Source organism: Electrophorus electricus, chromosome 5, assembly GCF_013358815.1.
Source record: "Electrophorus electricus isolate fEleEle1 chromosome 5, fEleEle1.pri, whole genome shotgun sequence".
Lineage (NCBI taxonomy): Eukaryota > Metazoa > Chordata > Actinopteri > Gymnotiformes > Gymnotidae > Electrophorus > Electrophorus electricus.
Genome location: NC_049539.1, coordinates 21821214 through 21841332, shown reverse-complemented (window position 1 = coordinate 21841332; position 20119 = coordinate 21821214). Strand labels below are relative to the sequence as shown.

At 40.8% G+C, this 20119-nt stretch overlaps 1 protein-coding gene across 1 annotated transcript in view; it reads right to left on the bottom strand.

Annotated features, from left to right (window-relative positions):
* Positions 1 to 20119, bottom strand: part of LOC113569406 (NACHT, LRR and PYD domains-containing protein 12-like) — a gene marked incomplete at its 3' end in the record, with an annotated part of 457338 nt that overhangs the window by 42193 nt on the left and 395026 nt on the right. Inside the window, exon 8 of the mRNA XM_035526146.1 lies at positions 1239 to 1409. Within this exon, the coding sequence (XP_035382039.1) occupies positions 1239 to 1409 (171 nt within the window). The remainder of the gene's footprint in view (positions 1 to 1238; positions 1410 to 20119) is intronic.

Below are 20119 nucleotides of genomic sequence, written 5' to 3'. Positions count from 1 at the left end.
TAACTTGGGCACTTTCTACAAACAATTCTTGCTAGTGAGAGCAGAGTTAGTGAACGGTTACTTCCCTGTAATGGTCATATGTAGCTAGCTAGATAAAGCTGGAGCTAATAAACTGATTTCTGAGAGGACTGCAGACCATATACAAAAATATGTAGAAAGTTACACATTTATAAATCGAGTGAAACATTTTGAGATGAACAGTGTCAGATGAATCAGTCTGACTAGAATTTCCTGTGGAGATCCAACAGCGGTTGCTAGTCACCTGGACTTAGTTTTGGTAACATTGATTAGCTAGCTAGTGTGGTTCCTAGATTTTTCCCACATTCTAATAAATTTATGAAGTACACTTTAAATAGAAAATAAAGATGGAGACTCAAAAATTAATGGAAGAGAATAGCTGGTCCAGTATTTATTACATCACATACAAATGTGGCATAGTCCAGAGAATATGTAACAATCACACACAACATCTCCATCGCTATGTTCAAACATACATTATTCAATATATGCACCAACCATCACTGGACATACATGCACAAAGAACACCAGCCATCAGAGGATATACACACACAGAGCACCACCCATCACTATACAAACATACATTCAAAGAGGACAATTTAGAATATCCAATCAACCTAACTTCCGTGTTTATGGAGTGTGAGAGGAAACTAGAGATCCTGAAGGAAACCTGCACAGATAAGGACTGGAACCCAAGACCCTAGTGCTGAGAGAAACTTCACGGAGGGAGGGACTCAAACCCAAGACCCTAATGCTGATTGGTAAATGAACTGACCACCAAGCCACCATACTGCCTGCCTAACAGCATAACAATAACAACATAACAATATAACAATAATAAAGATGATAATAATAATATTAATTATTCTTCTCTTCTTCTTCTCCTTATTATTATTATTATTATTATTATTATTATTATTATTATTTTTATTATTATTATTATTATTTCTTTATTTTTTACTACTAGTTGTGTAAACCTGATCATGCAGTAAAACGTAATTCTTTGTGGCCACAGTGTGTTCATTTAATGAAATGCAGCTAGTTTCACCAGAAATGTTTTGTCTGGATCTATATATCTTTGTCCCGCAGTACCTTATTTTAACTCTGTTAATGTTGCACTACAAGGCAGTTTTGTAATTTCTTTAAAGAAGAGGAGAATCACATTTGATAAATTGTGCACCATAATGGTTCCATTTAAGAATAAATTAACAGAAACTCACCTGAGAATGTCCAGTTTACAGTGTGAACTCTTCAGTCCAGCACAGAGCTGCTCCACTCCTGAATTCTGCAGGTCATTATTATTCATCTCCAGCTCTCTCAATGTATTTTCTGTTTGTAGAACTGTTGTGAGAGATTTGCAAGACCCTTCAGTGAGATTACAGCCAGATAGTCTGCAAAGAAATACATAGAGTACAAAATGCAGTTCAATCAGAGGATCTACAGACAACACAAAAGGAGTTTATGATAATGAAAAGATATTACTAATTGTGTGTGTGTGTGTGTGTGTGTGTGTGTGTGTGTGTGTGTGTGTGTGTGCACATGCACAAAATATGAGACACAGGTCATGAATGAAGTCCATGTATTTCTCTTCAAACAGAATGGTGCTACTTGATGGAAGAGCTGTCATGATGGTGGCATCACCTGTGTGATGCCATTTCCTGTTTTTGAAATTCCTTCACATGAATAACAGTTTAGGCATTCCAATCTTTACTATTGTCCTATTGTTTATTCATTTTCTGTAACTGCATACAATTCTGATATCAACAATGTCTACAAGTCACAGGAGACTACTCGACCATTCAAAACTTGTTGATGCAGACAACTAACCAAAGCTAAGTGTCTACTAGCTATCTAGTATTTGTATTTCACCATGACTTCAGTCATTTGTTGCTTGTGTTGAGTGCAGCATGTTTAGATTAATCATTACTGATAAATGTATCTATGAGAAGTACAGATTAATCATTAGTGAATTATCTACACTTCTCACAGTTACATTTATCATTAATCATTAGTGATAAACATCACAGGAGACTCTCAGCTTCAGTATGTAAACTACAGAGCTCTGGTTATACAAAAATAAGGTAATAAAATGTGTTGGGGTAAAGGCCAATCGTTATTCTGTATTTTCATGAGGTGATCTGTGATATAATTATAATAGGCTTTAAAGCTCTCTGTAGCAGTGAGGTGCAGTGAGGTGCAAGACTGTCTGAAAGCATGAATAATGTTTCTGGGGTATCTTAAGGTCAGAGACCTTTTGGGACTCTAAGTGCAGAACTGAGGCTCTGATACAGGCTTCTGTACAAGTCTAAGGCAGATTACTCTGAACTGTTCCCAGGAGAAATAACTTCATTAGTGTTGAAAAAGATCTCTGTTTTTAAAAGACTTGAAAGCCTCTTTGAGAGTTCTGTGGCTAAGTAAGGTTCATTATCTTACCACAAGGGCAGAGTGATACTGACCTGCCACATCATCTTGCAGATGTTTGGTGGTGTGAGTTGAGATCATTTTTGTTTAAAAAAAATCTTCCAATGGGATATAATGGTGTCAAGTGTAACTTGCATAATGATGAATCGCAATTTGCATATATTGAATAATATATGTTTGAACATAGTGGTGGAGATGTCAAACACTAGTATGTAAAGAAGGTGGGGTGATTACATAATCACTTCTGAAAACTGTATAAAAATATGTGTTGTGTGTGACTGTTAGACATATTCTGTACTATGCCTCCTTTGTAATATTGAACTCAGAATAAAGACGGGACCGGCTATTCTCTTCAAATGGACCAGCACCGTCAGCAGTAGGGTTATCAACACCAGCTGATAGACGACCCAGAGCTGCGTTGTTCTGTGACCAGGGTCTGAATCCACACACGTGCACCGTTATAGGTAAGCAGAAGTCCTGTTTGAAACATTCTGCATAGGTGGTATTAAGACCTTGTCCACAGAGTTTTGTGGTAGGTCTTGGGCGTCTTAAAAGTGCAGACTGAGAATTGACTGAGAGTGTCCATAGAGTGAGAATTGAATGATAAAATATAAAAATAGCAAAAAGAGTAATAGTTAGAAAACCAGCCAGTGAAAATGAAAATGATTTCATAAAAATCTTTCTGTAAACGGAAAATGGTGAGAAAAAAAGTGCTGAAGAGATAAAAGTTAAATGTTGTATGTTCCAGTTGTTTTTGTTTACATGTGGCCACAATGAGTAAAGTAAAGAAAATGTGCAGAGAAGAAAAAGAATAAAGAAGAAGATGGAATAAAAGAAAGAATAAAAGAGAAGAAAGAATAATAGTAGAGCTAAAACAGCACTAAGAGATAAATGTTCAATGTTTTGTCTGTAAAAACGGTTTGTCTTGATGTGCCTATCGCAAGTTAATTGATTACCAACAATAACGTACAAATATACGACATACCAGCATAACAGTTTTTTTTCAGGTTATAATTAAGATTATTGTGGTATGGTTGTATAGGGCGGAGGTCACTCATTTTAATCACTAAAGGAAGTGAATGGATACGCAGACAGATCTGTTTAAACGTGATTAATATCATCTAATTATAAAATGCATACACGCAAAATATATTAATGAGGTTTTAGTAATAAATACAATAAAGTAACGGATGGAGGTACAGTATATAAAACCGGTGAGAGTTACAGCAGTAGAGAGTGTACATATTACAGACACATTAAAATTGTAGCAGTAGGAGAAGGTGGGATTAAAGTATTACAGGATAAGAATATAAACAATGTGAGTGGCGATTAATAGAATTTTGGAATAGTGTAAATTTTTAATTTACTCAAATAAGTTATGGTTAAGTCAACATATTAATAATTGATGGAATTCAGCGAAGCAAATTAGAAAATAATCATATGGATAGTGATTTGTTAAGTGAGATGCAGGGAGCACGAACACATTTTTGACTTGAGAAAATATATAGAAACTCTGCAGGTGTGGAGCGTTGGCAGTGGCTAGAGTCAATAAATCTTAAATTGTATCAGCTGACTGTTTTAATTTAGATGAAGCTGAGGCTGCATTTCCTCATCTTAGCTTAAGGGAAAGAGTAAGGAGGATTTGGAAAAGAATCTGTTGGCTGAAGTGCTTAATTTATTATTGTCTAGCCAAGTGCCTGGAAGAGCAACAGTTGGATTGGAGCACTTACTGTGGAAATCGTTTGAACCACTAACATTGATTATGGGAGGCAGCGAAAAGGGTTAAAGATTTTTGTAATGACAGACATGAGGAACAGATGATTATGGCCTTCAGTAGGTCAGAAACTCCACCACACATTCTGCTCTGCTGTGTACTGTCTCTCTGTTACTGCTGCTCTGCTGTGTGCTGTGTACTGTCTCTCTGTTACTGCTGCTCTGCTGTGTGCTGTGTACTGTCTCTCTGTTACTGCTGCGCTGCTGTGTGTTGTGTGCTGTCTCTCTGTTACTGCTGCTCTGCTGTGTGCTGTGTGCTGTCTCTCTGTTACTGCTGCTCTGCTGTGTGCTGTGTACTGTATCTGTTACTGCTGCTCTGTTGTGTGCTGTGTACTGTCTCTCTGTTACTGCTGCGCTGCTGTGTGTTGTGTGCTGTCTCTCTGTTACTGCTGCTCTGCTGTGTGCTGTGTGCTGTCTCTCTGTTACTGCTGCTCTGCTGTGTGCTGTGTACTGTCTCTCTGTTACTGCTGCTCTGCTGTGTTCAATGTTATGCTTGGGTCATTTGGTATGTTTGGTTCGTGTTGTTCATTGCCTTATCTTTTGCAATCTTGGTTAGTCTGGTTCTTTACATTGATAATTCTCTACCTGGTTAGTGTTTCTTTATGCTTTATCTAATAATAATTCTTCTGTACTTCAGCAATTCCTCACCTCATTTCAGGCTAAACTTTACTACTACATGGTGTTTGGACTGATAAATAAACTTGTACTGGGTAAGTAAATACTAAACTTTACTACTACATGGTGACTGGAATGATAAATAGACTTGTACTTGGTGAAATAAATTCAAAATTTTTACCACTGGTGTGTTGTTTGCAGTGTTTTTTGTTTTTACTTTAAGCTACATGTGCTGCTAGGCTGTTACTAGAGTTTATTTGTCTGATACATTTAGTTTTTTCACAATAAAGAACTCCAGACACCTGCCCCATCTCACCTGTCTTATCTCACCTGTCTTATCTCACCTGCCCCATCTCACCTGCCCCATCTCACCTGTCTTATCTCACCTGTCTTATCTCACCTGTCTTATCTCACCTGCCCCATCTCACCTGTCCCATCTCATCTGCCCCATCTTACCTGCCCCATCTCACCTGTCTTATCTCACCTGTCTTATCTCACCTGCCCCATCTCACCTGCCCCATCTCACCTGTATTATCTCACCTGTCTTATCTCACCTGCCCCATCTCACCTGTCCCATCTCATCTGCCCCATCTTACCTGCCCCATCTCACCTGTCTTATCTCACCTGCCCCATCTCACCTGTCCCATCTCACCTGTCCCATCTCACCTGTCCCATCTCACCTGTCCCATATCACCTGTCCCATATCACCTGTCCCATCTCACCTGTCCCATCTCACCTGTCTCATAAATTCTTTGATCTCATAACCTACAGTACATTTAAGTACATGCTCAGTTTCTTGTCCCACTCTAGTGTGGTGACTTCAACACACACAGTGTTGTTCCCTCATCTATGTTCCCTGAAAAAGGAAAGCTGAAAAAGAAGCAGCAGCCAGTTTACACACAGCTACTTTATCAGAACCACAGCCCCCTGGGTTACTGCACTGGGTGCAGGGGAAGGGGAGGAGGTTAAGACAGGACAGAGCACCACCCATCACTGGACATACACACACACATACATACATACAGAGCACCAACCATCACTGGACATACATACATACATACACACATACATACATACAGAGCACCACCCATCACTGGACATACATACACACATACATACATACAGAGCACCACCCATCACTGGACATACATACACACACACACAGAGCACCACCCATCACTGGACATACATACATACATACACACACAGAGCACCACCCATCACTGGACATACATACACACATACATACACACACACATACATACAGAGCACCACCCATCACTGGACATACATACACACACACACAGAGCACCACCCATCACTGGACATACATACATACATACACACACAGAGCACCACCCATCACTGGACATACATACACACATACATACATACAGAGCACCAACCATCACTGGACATACATACACACAGAGCACCAACCATCACTGGACATACATACCGAGCACCAACCATCACTGGACATACATACATACATACATACATACATACAGAGCACCACCCATCACTGGACATACATACACACGCAGAGCACCACCCATCACTGGACATACACATACACACAGAGCACCACCCATCACTGGACATACATACACACACACGCAGAGCACCACCCATCACTGGACATACATACATACATACATACATACATACATACAGAGCACCACCCATCACTGGACATACACACACACAGAGCACCAACCATCACCGGACATACATACACACATACATACATACAGAGCACCACCCATCACTGGACATACACACACACACAGAGCACCACCCATCACTGGACATACATACACACACACGCAGAGCACCACCCATCACTGGACATACATACACACGCAGAGCACCAACCATCACTGGACATACACACACACAGAGCACCAACCATCACTGGACATACACACACACAGAGCACCAACCATCACTGGACATACACACACACAGAGCACCAACCATCACTGGACATACACACACACAGAGCACCAACCATCACTGGACATACACACACACAGAGCACCAACCATCACTGGACATACACACACACAGAGCACCACCCATCACTGGACATACATACACACGCAGAGCACCAACCATCACTGGACATACACACACACATACATACATACATACATACATACATACACATACACACACAGAGCACCAACCATCACTGGACATACATACATACACAGAGCACCAACCATCACTAGACATACATACACACACAGAGCACCAACCATCACTGGACATACATACATACATACAGAGCATCAACCATCACTGGACATACATACACACGCAGAGCACCAACCATCACTGGACATACATACATACATACAGAGCATCAACCATCACTGGACATACATACACACGCAGAGCACCAACCATCACTGGACATACATACATACACACGCAGAGCACCAACCATCACTGGACATACATACACACGCAGAGCACCAACCATCACTGGACATACATACACACACAGAGCACCAACCATCACTGGACATACATACATACATACAGAGCATCAACCATCACTGGACATACATACATACATACATACATACATACATACATACATACATACATACATACATACATACATACATAAATACAGAGCACCAACCATCACTGGACATACATACACACAGAGCACCATCCATCACTGGACATACATACATACATACATACATACATACATACATACATACATACATACAGAGAACCAACCATCACTGGACATACATACACACAGAGAGCACCAACCACCACTGGACATACATACACACACAGAGCACCAACCATCACTGGACATACATACATACATACAGAGCACCAACCATCACTGGACATACATACATACATACATACATACATACATACATACATACATACATACAGAACACAAACCATCACTGGACATACATACACACAGAGCACCAACCATCACTGGACATACATACATACATACAGAGCACCAACCATCACTGGACATACATACACACACAGAGCACCAACCATCACTGGACATACATACACACACAGAGCACCAACCATCACTGGACATACATACACACGCAGAGCACCAACCATCACTGGACATACATACATACATACACACAGAGCACCAACCATCACTGGACAGACATACATACATACACACAGAGCACCATCCATCACTGGACATACATACATACATACATACATACAGAGAACCAACCATCACTGGACATACATACAGACACAGAGCACCAACCATCACTGGACATACATACATACATGCATACACACAGAGCACCAACCATCACTGGACATACATACACGGGCAAAGCACCAACCATCACTGGACATACATACACACACAAAGCACCAACCATCACTGGACATACATACATATGCAAAGCACCAACCATCACTGGACATACATACATATGCAAAGCACCAACCATCACTGGACACACACACACACACACACACACACACACGCGCGCGCGCAGAGCACCAACCATCACTGGACATACATGCACAGAGCACCAACCATCATTGAACACACACACACACACACACACACACACACACACACACACACACACACACACACAGAGCACCAACCATCACTGGACATACATACACACAGAGCACCAACCATCCCTGGACACACACACACACACACGCACACACACACACACACACACACACACATAATGTATATATATTCTCTGTCTCTGTTAAAACAAATACAGAGCTCCTTGCTGAACACTCCTTTGTCTTGACTCAGTGTGGCTTTCTGAGTGTTTGCCAGCAAGACCAGTGGGACATTTCAATTACAGAATGACAGTCATGTGTTGCATTCCAACTGGTAAGACATTGCAGTCATTCTGGAATGCACTGGTCTGCTCTTAAGATAAAGGCTTGTCTGTTCTTTAATGTTGTTGCTGTCAGAAAAGCCATTCCCCAAAGTGTACCATTCAAAATATACTTACAGTACAACCTTTTACCACTGGAAATGAAAACTATTGTTCAGTTTGCTCTGACTGAGAAATACATTCACATAATTTGATTAGTTACAGAAGGAGCTTCAGTAATAAAAACCTTAAAAAATTAAAATGATTAATCCAAAAGATACTTACAGAGCTCGCCTGGTATTTTTCAACACTGGAAGTAATTCCTTCAGTCCTTTATCTGATGGCCTGAATTTCTTCAGCTCAAATTTCTCTTGAATCTCCTCTGACATCAGCAGCACAAACACCAGAGCTGAACACTGTACAGATGAGAGTGTCTGTGTTGAGAGGTCCCCTGAGTTCAGGGAGGTCTGTATTTCACTTATCAGAGAGTTGTCTTTCATTTCACTCAAGCAGTGGAATAGATTGATAGTCTCTTCAAAGGATTTTGTTCTCTTGATGGTTTTCTTGATGTAGTTCACAGTCTCCTCTAAACTCTCTTCTTTGATGTCCAGTTCTGGGTGTAGACTCTTCAGGATCCTCTGATTGGACTGCAGTGAGAGGCCGAAGAGGAAACGGAGGAAAAGGTCCAGGTGTCCATTTTCACTCCTCATGGCTTTATCTACTGCTGTCTTGAGCAGATCACACAGTCTGTGTTTTAACTTCCATTTCATTTTCTCCAGTGGGGTTTTAAGGAGTGGGTTGCCTTCATCCCTGAATGTTAGGAACACAAATACAGCAGCAAGAAACTCCTGGAAGCTTAAATGCACAAAGCTGAAGATCTTCCCCTCCTGTTTAAAAATTTGTGTACAAATTCCAGAGTACACTAAAGCCTCTTGGAAATCAATGCCACATTTTTTCAGATCTTTCTCATAGAACAGCAGCCGTCCTTTTTGGAGCTGAAGAAAAGCTAACTTGCCAAGCTTCATGATACCCAGCACCTCTGCTCTTTTTGTCTCGGATGGAACTGTATTGTCAGTGCTTTGCTTTGTGCTGTATTTCTCAGTCATTTGCTCTGTGAGAAACATCAGGAAACGTAGATACACTTCTGTCAGAGTTTTGGGAGCATTTTTCATGTCTTTACCATCCTTCAGCATTTTCTGAAGCACGGTGGCTGCGATCCTGCAGAAGACGGGTATGTGACACAAGATATGAAGGCTTCTTGCAGTCTTAATGTGTGAGAGAATTGTGGTGGCTTGATCTTCATCTCTGATTCTCTTCCTGAAGTACTCCTCCTTCTGTGGGTCATTGAATCCACGGATTTCTGTAACAGGGTTAAAGTATTGGTAATTTATCTTACTGACTGCTGCAGGTCGTGAAGTGATCCAGAGGAGAGCAGAAGGAAGCAGTTCTCCATTTATGAGGTTTGTTATTAGTTTATCAAGAGTAGTCTTTTCATTCACATTAGATACCTTCTTCTGATGAAGATCTAGAGGAATTCTACTTTCATCCAGTCCATCCAGTATGAAAAGCAGCCGAAGTTTTTCATTTAATATCTCCTTTTCATCTCCAGAAAGGAGTTCTTGATGGAAGTAAAGAAGTAGTTTTGAGAGGCTGTACTTTTCATCCTTGACCAAGTTCAGCTCTCGAAATGGGAGGTACATGATGAAATCTATGTCCTGGTTGCACTTCTCTTCAGCCCAGTCAAGAATGAACTTGTGCACAGAGACTGTTTTTCCCACTCCAACTATTCCCAATGTCAGGACTTTAGTACCATGCTTGTTTTCAGTAGACTGCACTTTGAAGAGGTCACTGAGTGTGATTGGTGTTTCTTCTGTTTTGGGGTAAAAGTCCTCCACCTGTCTCACTTCATGCTTTGTATTCACTCCTCCTGTGCATCCTTTGATCATGTAAACTTCAGTGTAAGTGTCTTTTATAGGCACACGATCACATTCTATTGTAGCCTCCTCATACAACTTCTCAAATTTTTCCTTATATTTTATTTTCATTCTCCTACTACTGAGATCATGTTTTCCTCCACCTGTTAAAAAGTGGGAAGAAAAAGTTGTGATTCATATAACCTGTGAATAAGGAAAGTGCCTCTTTAGTGTAGCTTCAAAATGTTAACTTTATATCATGTTCTCTCTGAAGTTTGTTTACCACTGTAGAGTAGAATAACTATCAGTAGTACTACCAAATAAGGAGACATCAAAAAGACTCCAAATGAGAGTCAAAGTTTTGATTATTGTTATGAGACGGAACAGTCTGTAATGGCTCAATGAGTCTTTAACTGAACCAAGCTGGATCTTAGTTCTTACTTTCTGCAGCTTTGCTTTGCCTTCTCTTTTTGGTCAGTGCTACCTCCATTAGTTCATAATCACAGAGTGTGTGCAAGGCTTTACCTATGCACTAACTGTCTTATGTATGCTGAGCTGTAACAGGTTATATATGTCTACCAGTGTTCAGTGTGTTAATGAAGAGGTACTGAAACACTAAGGGAGAGGTGACGTGTCTACCAGTGCTCGGTGTGTTAATGAAGAGGTGCTGAAACACTCAGGGAGAGGTGATGTGTTTACCAGTGCTCAGTGTGTTAATGAAGAGGTAATGAAACACTAAAGGAGAGGTAATGTGTCTACCAGTGCTCAGTGTGTTAATGAAGAGGTGCTGAAACACTCAGGGAGAGGTGATGTGTTTAACAGTGCTCAGTGTGTTAATGAAGAGGTACTGAAACACTAAGGGAGAGGTAATGTGTCTACCAGTGCTCAGTGTGTTAATGAAGAGGTGCTGAAACACTCAGGGAGAGGTGATGTGTCTACCAGTGCTCAGTGTGTTAATGAAGAGGTACTGAAACACTCAGGGTGAGGTGATGTGTCTACCAGTGCTCAGTGTGTTAATGAAGAGGTGCTGAAACACTCAGGGAGAGGTCATGTGTCTACCAGTGCTCAGTGTGTTAATGAAGAGGTGCTGAAACACTCAGGGAGAGGTCATGTGTCTACCAGTGCTCAGTGTGTTAATGAAGAGGTACTGAAACACTTAGGTAGAGGTGACGTGTCTACCAGTGCTCAGTGTGTTAATGAAGAGGTGCTGAAACACTCAGGGAGAGGTGTTGGGTCTACCAGTGCTCAGTGTGTTAATGAAGAGGTGCCAAAACACTCACGGAGAGGTGATGTGTTTACCAGTGCTCAGTGTGTTAATGAAGTGGTACTGAAACACTCAGGGAGAGGTGATGTGTCTAGCAGTGTTTAGTGTGTTAATGAAGAGGTAATGAAACACTAAGGGAGAGGTAATGTGTCTACCAGTGCTCAGTGTGTTAATGAAGAGGTACTGAAACACTAAGGGAGAGGTGATGTGTCTACCAGTGCTCAGTGTGTTAATGAAGAGGTACTGAAACACTAAGGGAGAGGTGATGTGTCTACCAGTGCTCAGTGTGTTAATGAAGAGGTACTGAAACACTAAGGGAGAGGTGATTTGTCTACCAGTGCTCAGTGTGTTAATGAAGAGGTACTGAAACACTAAGGGAGAGGTGATGTGTCTACCAGTGCTCAGTGTGTTAATGAAGAGGTGCTAAAACACTCAGGGAGAGGTGACGTGTCTAGCAGTGTTTAGTGTGTTAATGAAGCGGTACTGAAACACTCAGGGAGAGGTGACGTGTCTAGCAGTGTTTAGTGTGTTAATGAAGAGGTAATGAAACACTAAGGGAGAGGTAATGTGTCTACCAGTGCTCAGTGTGTTAATGAAGAGGTGCTGAAACACTAAGGGAGAGGTAATGTGTCTACCAGTGCTCAGTGTGTTAATGAAGAGGTGCCAAAACACTCACGGGGAGGTGTTTAGTGTGTTAATGAAGAGGTAATGAAACACTAAGGGAGAGGTAATGTGTCTACCAGTGCTCAGTGTGTTAATGAAGAGGTGCTGAAACACTAAGGGAGAGGTAATGTGTCTACCAGTGCTCAGTGTGTTAATGAAGAGGTGCCAAAACACTCACGGGGAGGTGATGTGTCTACCAGTGCTCAGTGTGTTAATGAAGAGGTGCTGAAACACTCAGGGAGAGGTGGCGTGTCTACCAGTGCTCAGTGTGTTAATGAAGAGGTGCTGAAACACTAAGGGAGAGGTGATGTGTTTACCAGTGCTCAGTGTGTTAATGAAGAGGTACTGAAACACTCAGGGAGAGGTGATGTGTCTACCAGTGCTCAGTGTGTTAATGAAGAGGTACTGAAACACTCAGGGAGAGGTGACGTGTCTACCAGTGCTCAGTGTGTTAATGAAGAGGTGCTGAAACACTCAGGGAGAGGTCATGTGTCTACCAGTGCTCAGTGTGTTAATGAAGAGGTACTGAAACACTAAGGTAGAGGTGACGTGTCTACCAGTGCTCAGTGTGTTAATGAAGAGGTGCTGAAACACTCAGGGAGAGGTCATGTGTCTACCAGTGCTCAGTGTGTTAATGAAGAGGTATTTTGTTCTTTATTGTTTGTATTGTTTCTGCTGTGCTGGATGTCAACTAGAGAAGGACTCCCCCCATTATTTGGTTTGTCTCCCGTGAATGAGATTTGTTATGAAAAGAGCATAAATGAACATGATGCGTTTAGGCTGGGGAGAGATTTCTCACTACTATCGTGCTTTAACCTTCACAGTTCTGGTATGTAATAGAATTATTAAAAAAAAATAGTTTGTGCCTTCTTCATTAAAGATTTAAGTAGCTAGATCTAGGAAACTCCAATTCTTTTAGACTATGTGATTATATTAACAGGTGTAACAACATTGAAGCTGTGCAATAATTTTGAGATTTAATTATTTCCTGAACTATAATGTTGTGCAGTATCTGAGGGACTGTTTAATAACTGCAGGCTGACAGAAGTGTATGTAATGTATGTGACATGTGTATGTGAATGATGACAGTAGTGTATGTGGTGTGTGCATGTGAATGATGATAGTAGTGTATGTGATGTATATGAATGATGACAGTAGTGTATGTGATGTGAGTATGTGAATGATGACAGTAGTGTATGTGATGTGAGTATGTGAATGATGACAGTAGTGTATGTGACGTATATGAATGACGACAGTAGTGTATGTGATGTGAGTATGTGAATGATGACAGTAGTGTATGTGATGTGAGTATGTGAATGATGATAGTAGTGTATGTGATGTATATGAATGATGACAGTAGTGTATGTGATGTATATGAATGACGACAGTAGTGTATGTGATGTGTGTATGTGAATGATGGCAGTAGTGTATGTGACGTATGTATGTGAATGACGACAGTAGTGTATGTGATGTGAGTATGTGAATGATGACAGTAGTGTATGTGATGTGAGTATGTGAATGATGATAGTAGTGTATGTGATGTGTGTATGTGAATGATGACAGTAGTGTATGTGATGTATGTATGTGAATGATGACAGTAGTGTATGTGATGTGTGTATGTGAATGATGGCAGTAGTGTATGTGATGTGTGTATGTGAATGATGGCAGTAGTGTATGTGACGTATGTATGTGAATGACGACAGCAGTGTATGTGATGTGAGTATGTGAATGATGACAGTAGTGTATGTGATGTGTGTATGTGAATGATGACAGTAGTGTATGTGATGTATGTATGTGAATGATGACAGTAGTGTATGTGATGTGTGTATGTGAATGATGGCAGTAGTGTATGTGACGTATGTATGTGAATGACGACAGTAGTGTATGTGATGTGAGTATGTGAATGATGACAGTAGTGTATGTGATGTGTGTATGTGAATGATGACAGTAGTGTATGTGATGTGAGTATGTGAATGATGACAGTAGTGTATGTGATGTGTGTATGTGAATGATGACAGTAGTGTATGTGATGTATGTATGTGAATGATGACAGTAGTGTATGTGATGTGTGTATGTGAATGATGACAGTAGTGTATGTGATGTGAGTATGTGAATGATGACATTAGTGTATGTGACGTATGTATGTGAATGACGACAGTAGTGTATGTGATGTGAGTATGTGAATGATGACAGTAGTGTATGTGATGTGTGTATGTGAATGATGACAGTAGTGTATGTGATGTGAGTATGTGAATGATGACAGTAGTGTATGTGATGTGTGTATGTGAATGATGACAGTAGTGTATGTGATGTATGTATGTGAATGATGACAGTAGTGTATGTGATGTGTGTATGTGAATGATGGCAGTAGTATATGTGATATTCATGTTGTTTAAAGTTGTAATATAATCTCATGCCTAAAGGTGTGACTGGGTTGAATTTACCTGCTGGAGTTTTAGCAGTCGACAATTAAAATTTGTCTCCACCTGTGATAGAAGACATCAGAGTAAAGAGCAGAACATATAAAACACAAAACCTACTTTATTAACTGTGAGTCCTATGTGCATTTTTTGGTTGTGACTGCTATGTTTGAAAAGACACTGCACATTTGTTATTATGCATTTTGTAAGTTATACAGTCTGTGCCAAACACATTGTTTATCATTATTGGACTACATTTGTAATTTGCTCATGTTTAAACTGAGACTGACACTTTTCTCATTGTTGCTAATGAACATTTGTTATTCAAAACATATTGTTTGCAATGTTTGTTTATTAATATACCAAATTATTTTGAATTTTGTCTCATTCTACTTTGTAAATTAACTAAGCATTGTTTTCCTCTTCATTCTTTATCTATTGAGTTCACTAACAAAATAAAACCAAATGCTATGAGCATATAAAATCCTGAAATAGTGAGTTTAAAAATTGAACATGATTTCACCTGCTTTATTTTCACTGTGTTTGATTCTCAGGGTCTCAGCCAGTTGGTTGTGGTTCATCTTCTTCAGGATGATCAGTGTGATCTCCACAGCTCCATTTGGGCCATATTTCTGCACCATCTTGTCCACAGTGTCAGGTCTGTTAGATTTCTCCAGCTGAGACTTTGGGATACACAGGAAACCTTCCACTCCATTTTTCAGATGCCACTGGAATATGTTCAGGTCTTCTGTCTCCAGGTCATTTAAAGTGAAGAGAAGCTGTTCTTTGTCCATCCTGCAATGTGAAGAAGGGCAACAGTCCGGTTTACTGAAGGTTCACAAACGTTTTATATTCACAGTGCAGGGATGTAGAGAAAAGTGAATGTGAGTGTGTTGGGTGAAGAGTGCTGTGTGAGTGACAGAGAGGAGTGAATGTGAGTGTGTTGGGTGAAGTGTGCTGTGTGAGTGATGTAGAGAGGAGTGAATGTGAGTGTGTTGGGTGAAGTGTGCTGTGTGAGGGATGTGGAGAGGAGTGAATGTGTGTTGGGTGAAGTGTGCTGTGTGAGGGATGTGGAGAGGAGTGAATGTGTGTTGGGTGAAGTGTGCTGTGTGAGTGACAGAGAGGAGTGAATGTGTGTTGGGTGAAGTGTGCTGTGTGAGTGACAGAGAGGAGTGAATGTGTGTTGGGTGAAGTGTGCTGTGTGAGGGATGTGGAGAGGAGTGAGTAAAGTGTTAATGTGTGTTCACTGGGTTTTACCTGTTTGTCATCTCTCACTACCACTGTGTGGGTCTGTTATGAAAACACTGATAGTCTGAGGTCATACAGTCTGCTTGTTTTACTCTGAATACACATATTTAAATTCACATTTAAATTAGTGGGGCAGTTATTGATGATCTGCCCATCACTAATGTCATATGACTATAATAGATTATTTATTTTTACACAAATGGCACCATGGACATTGAAATGTCCATCAGTGACCACAAGATGGCAGTATAGAAACACATTTACAGACAGAAAAACATTGATTATGAAACAGCCTTACTGGTGGGGAAGGAGTTAATAGGCTTTCACAATTAAGAAAAAGCATTGGAATGTTACTGAATAAGATGTGAAATTCCGAGTGATACAATGAGATGATTTTCAAAGTTGTGTGATACACAAAATCAAACTATATATTTAGTTATCAGAGAACAGGCCTGTGAGGGTGAGATGGGAGTGACCAGATAACAGGCCTGTGAGGGTGAGATGGGAGTGATCACAGAACAGACCTGTGAGGGTGAGATGGGAGTGATCAGAGAACAGACCTGTGAGGGTGAGATGGGAATGATCAGAGAACAGGCCTGTGAGGGTGAGATGGGAGTGATCAGATAACAGGCCTGTGAGGGTGAGATGGGGGTGATCACAGAACAGGCCTGTGAGGGTGAGATGGGAGTGATCAGATAACAGGCCTGTGAGGGTGAGATGGGAGTGATCAGATAACAGGCCTATGAGGGTGAGATGGGAGTGATCAGATAACAGGCCTGTGAGGGTGAGATGGGAGTGATCAGATAACAGGCCTGTGAGGGTGAGATGGGAGTGATCAGAGAACAGGCCTGTGAGGGTGAGATGGGAGTGATCACAGAACAGACCTGTGAGGGTGAGATGGGAGTGATCAGATAACAGGCCTGTGAGGGTGAGATGGGAGTGATCAGAGAACAGGCCTGTGAGGGTGAGACGGGAGTGATCAGAGAACAGACCTGTGAGGGTGAGACGGGATTGATCAGAGAACAGGCCTGTGAGGGTGAGATGGGAGTGATCAGAGAACAGACCTGTGAGGGTGAGACGGGAGTGATCAGAGAACAGGCCTGTGAGGGTGAGATGGGAATGATCAGAGAACAGACCTGTGAGGGTGAGATGGGAGTGATCAGAGAACAGGCCTGTGAGGGTGAGATGGGAATGATCAGAGAACAGACCTGTGAGGGTGAGATGGGAGTGATCAGAGAACAGGCCTGTGAGGTTGAGATGGGAGTGATCAGAGAACAGACCTGTGAGGGTGAGATGGGAGTGATCAGAGAACAGGCCTGTGAGGTTGAGATGGGAGTGATCAGAGAACAGACCTGTGAGGGTGAGATGGGAGGCGACCCACAGACTGCTGCTGGAAGGAGAACCAACCGACATGGAGGACCAGATGTGACAGGGATACAGACACCGTCCACCCCTATACCCAATCAACATGGAGGACCAGATGTGACAGGGATACAGACACCGTCCACCCCTATACCCAGTCAACATGGAGGACCAGATGTGACAGGGATACAGACACCGTCCACCCCTATACCCAATCAACATGGAGGACCAGATGTGACAGGATATAGACACCGTCCACCCCTATACCCAGTCAACATGGAGGACCAGATGTGACAGGGATACAGACACTACACTGCCATACGCCCAATCAACATGGAGGACCAGACTGTATGTGTATGTGTATGTGTAATCAGACTGTATGTGTAGTACTGTAGACTGAGGTATGACCTGCACAATACTAATGGATGTGCCTTACAGTGCATTTGCACTGTTCTGGTGCAGACACACAGCACACAGCCCACCCAATACACAACACATAGCCCATGGGCCAGATTCACAATACACAACACAACGAACAGCCTGTGGGTCTGACAGCCCAGTGACACTCAAACTGACTCAACAAAAACAATATATAAAAATTATGTATTCTTACTCAAATTCACCACAAATTCAATGAGACAGTTTAATGAAAATGTGAAACAGTGCCCCCCTATTACTTTCAAACATTGGAATTGTTCCCCTGACTGGTGTTTTCTCTTGGTTGTCCATGACCAATCTTAAGCAACATTCAACTGAAACACAGCAGCAATAAACAGGTTCATCCACATTATTTCAGAGGTTGCATGTGTTTATCAAAAAGAAGTAGTAGTTACAAGTAAAAAATGTTGATCTTGAACACAGGAAATTTAACCCAGAAACAAATATGTGAGGAAGTATGTAAACATGTAATGAAAATGTTTGTGGCTCTGTTATAGGTGTCTGTGTGAAATCGACCCTTGGTACAATAGTTATGAAAATCTGACAATTGTGATGGAGTTACCCAGTAAGAAAACTGATTTATCGAGGATTTAATAAGGATTCATTTGTTCACACACATTTACAGACACTCTTCTCCAGAGTGGCTTACATGTGTATCAGTGTGACAGTACGTGTGCACCCTGTGAATCAAATGCAAGATGTAGGTGTTACTAGCACCCTAATTTCTTTACTTAAGGTCAGAGCCTTACCTGAGTTACAGGAGACCACACAACCAGCAGAGTCTTGGTAAATGTCTTAGTTTATCTGTTATGGTGCATCTTTGCAGACCTGTAGAAAACAACAGAGAAAATCTATATGAAGATTTCAGAAAGTGTTAGTGTCTTGAGGGGGATCAAAAGACTGTATGTTATATCCAGTATATACACACACATACAGACAGTAAAGACAGCTATATCTCATATACAGTATATACACATATACAGACAGTAAAGACAGCTATATATCATATACAGTATATACACACATACAGACAGTAAAGACAGCTATATATCATATACAGTATATACACACATACAGACAGTAAAGACAGCTATATATCATATACAGTATATACACACATACAGACAATAAAGACAGCTGTACATCAAATACAAGTATATACATACAGACAGTAAAGACAGCGGAATGTAATGCAGTATGTACATACAGACAGTAAAGACAGCTGTATGTCAGATACACATATAAACACACAGACAATAAAGACAGGTGTATGTCATATACAGTATAAACGTACATAAAGACTATAATGACAGCTGTATGTCACATACAGTACATACATACAGACAGTAGACAGCTGTACTGTCATTATAGTTTTTATGTATGTTTATACTGTATATGACATACAGCTGTCTTTACTGTCTGTATGTATGATGTATATTCTGTATATGACATACAGCTATGTCATGTTTGTATATTTATACTGTATATGACATAGCTGTATTTACTGTCTGTATGTATACACTGTAAATGACATACAGCTGTATTTACTGTCTGTGTGTATATACTGTATAAGACATACAGCTGTCTACTGTCTGTATGTATGTACTGTATTTGACATACAGCTGTCATTATAGTCTTTATGTATGTTTATACTGTATACTGTATACTGTTGGTTTGTACTCCGTGTTTCTTAGCCATGAGTTTTCCCTAGCCTTAGTTATAGCCTGCTTCCCAGTTTGCCTTCGTGTGTTTATTTTGTCTACTTATATATCCCCGTGCTCTCCGTGTTGGCTCTTTGAGCCTGGACTACGATAACAACTCTGATTTTGGATTTGCGCATAATAAATCTCGCTCCTCTCCGCGCATGTGTCCGCCTCCTTATCGCTCAACATTACATATAAATATACATACAGACTATAAAGACAGCGGTATATCATATACAGAATATACATCACACATCCAGACAATAAAGACATACTGTATATAAACATATACAGACAATAGAAGACAGCTGTATGTCATATACAGTATAAACATACATACAGACAATAAACAGCTGTAGGCCATACATTATACATACGGACAATAAAGACAGCTGAGTGTCATATA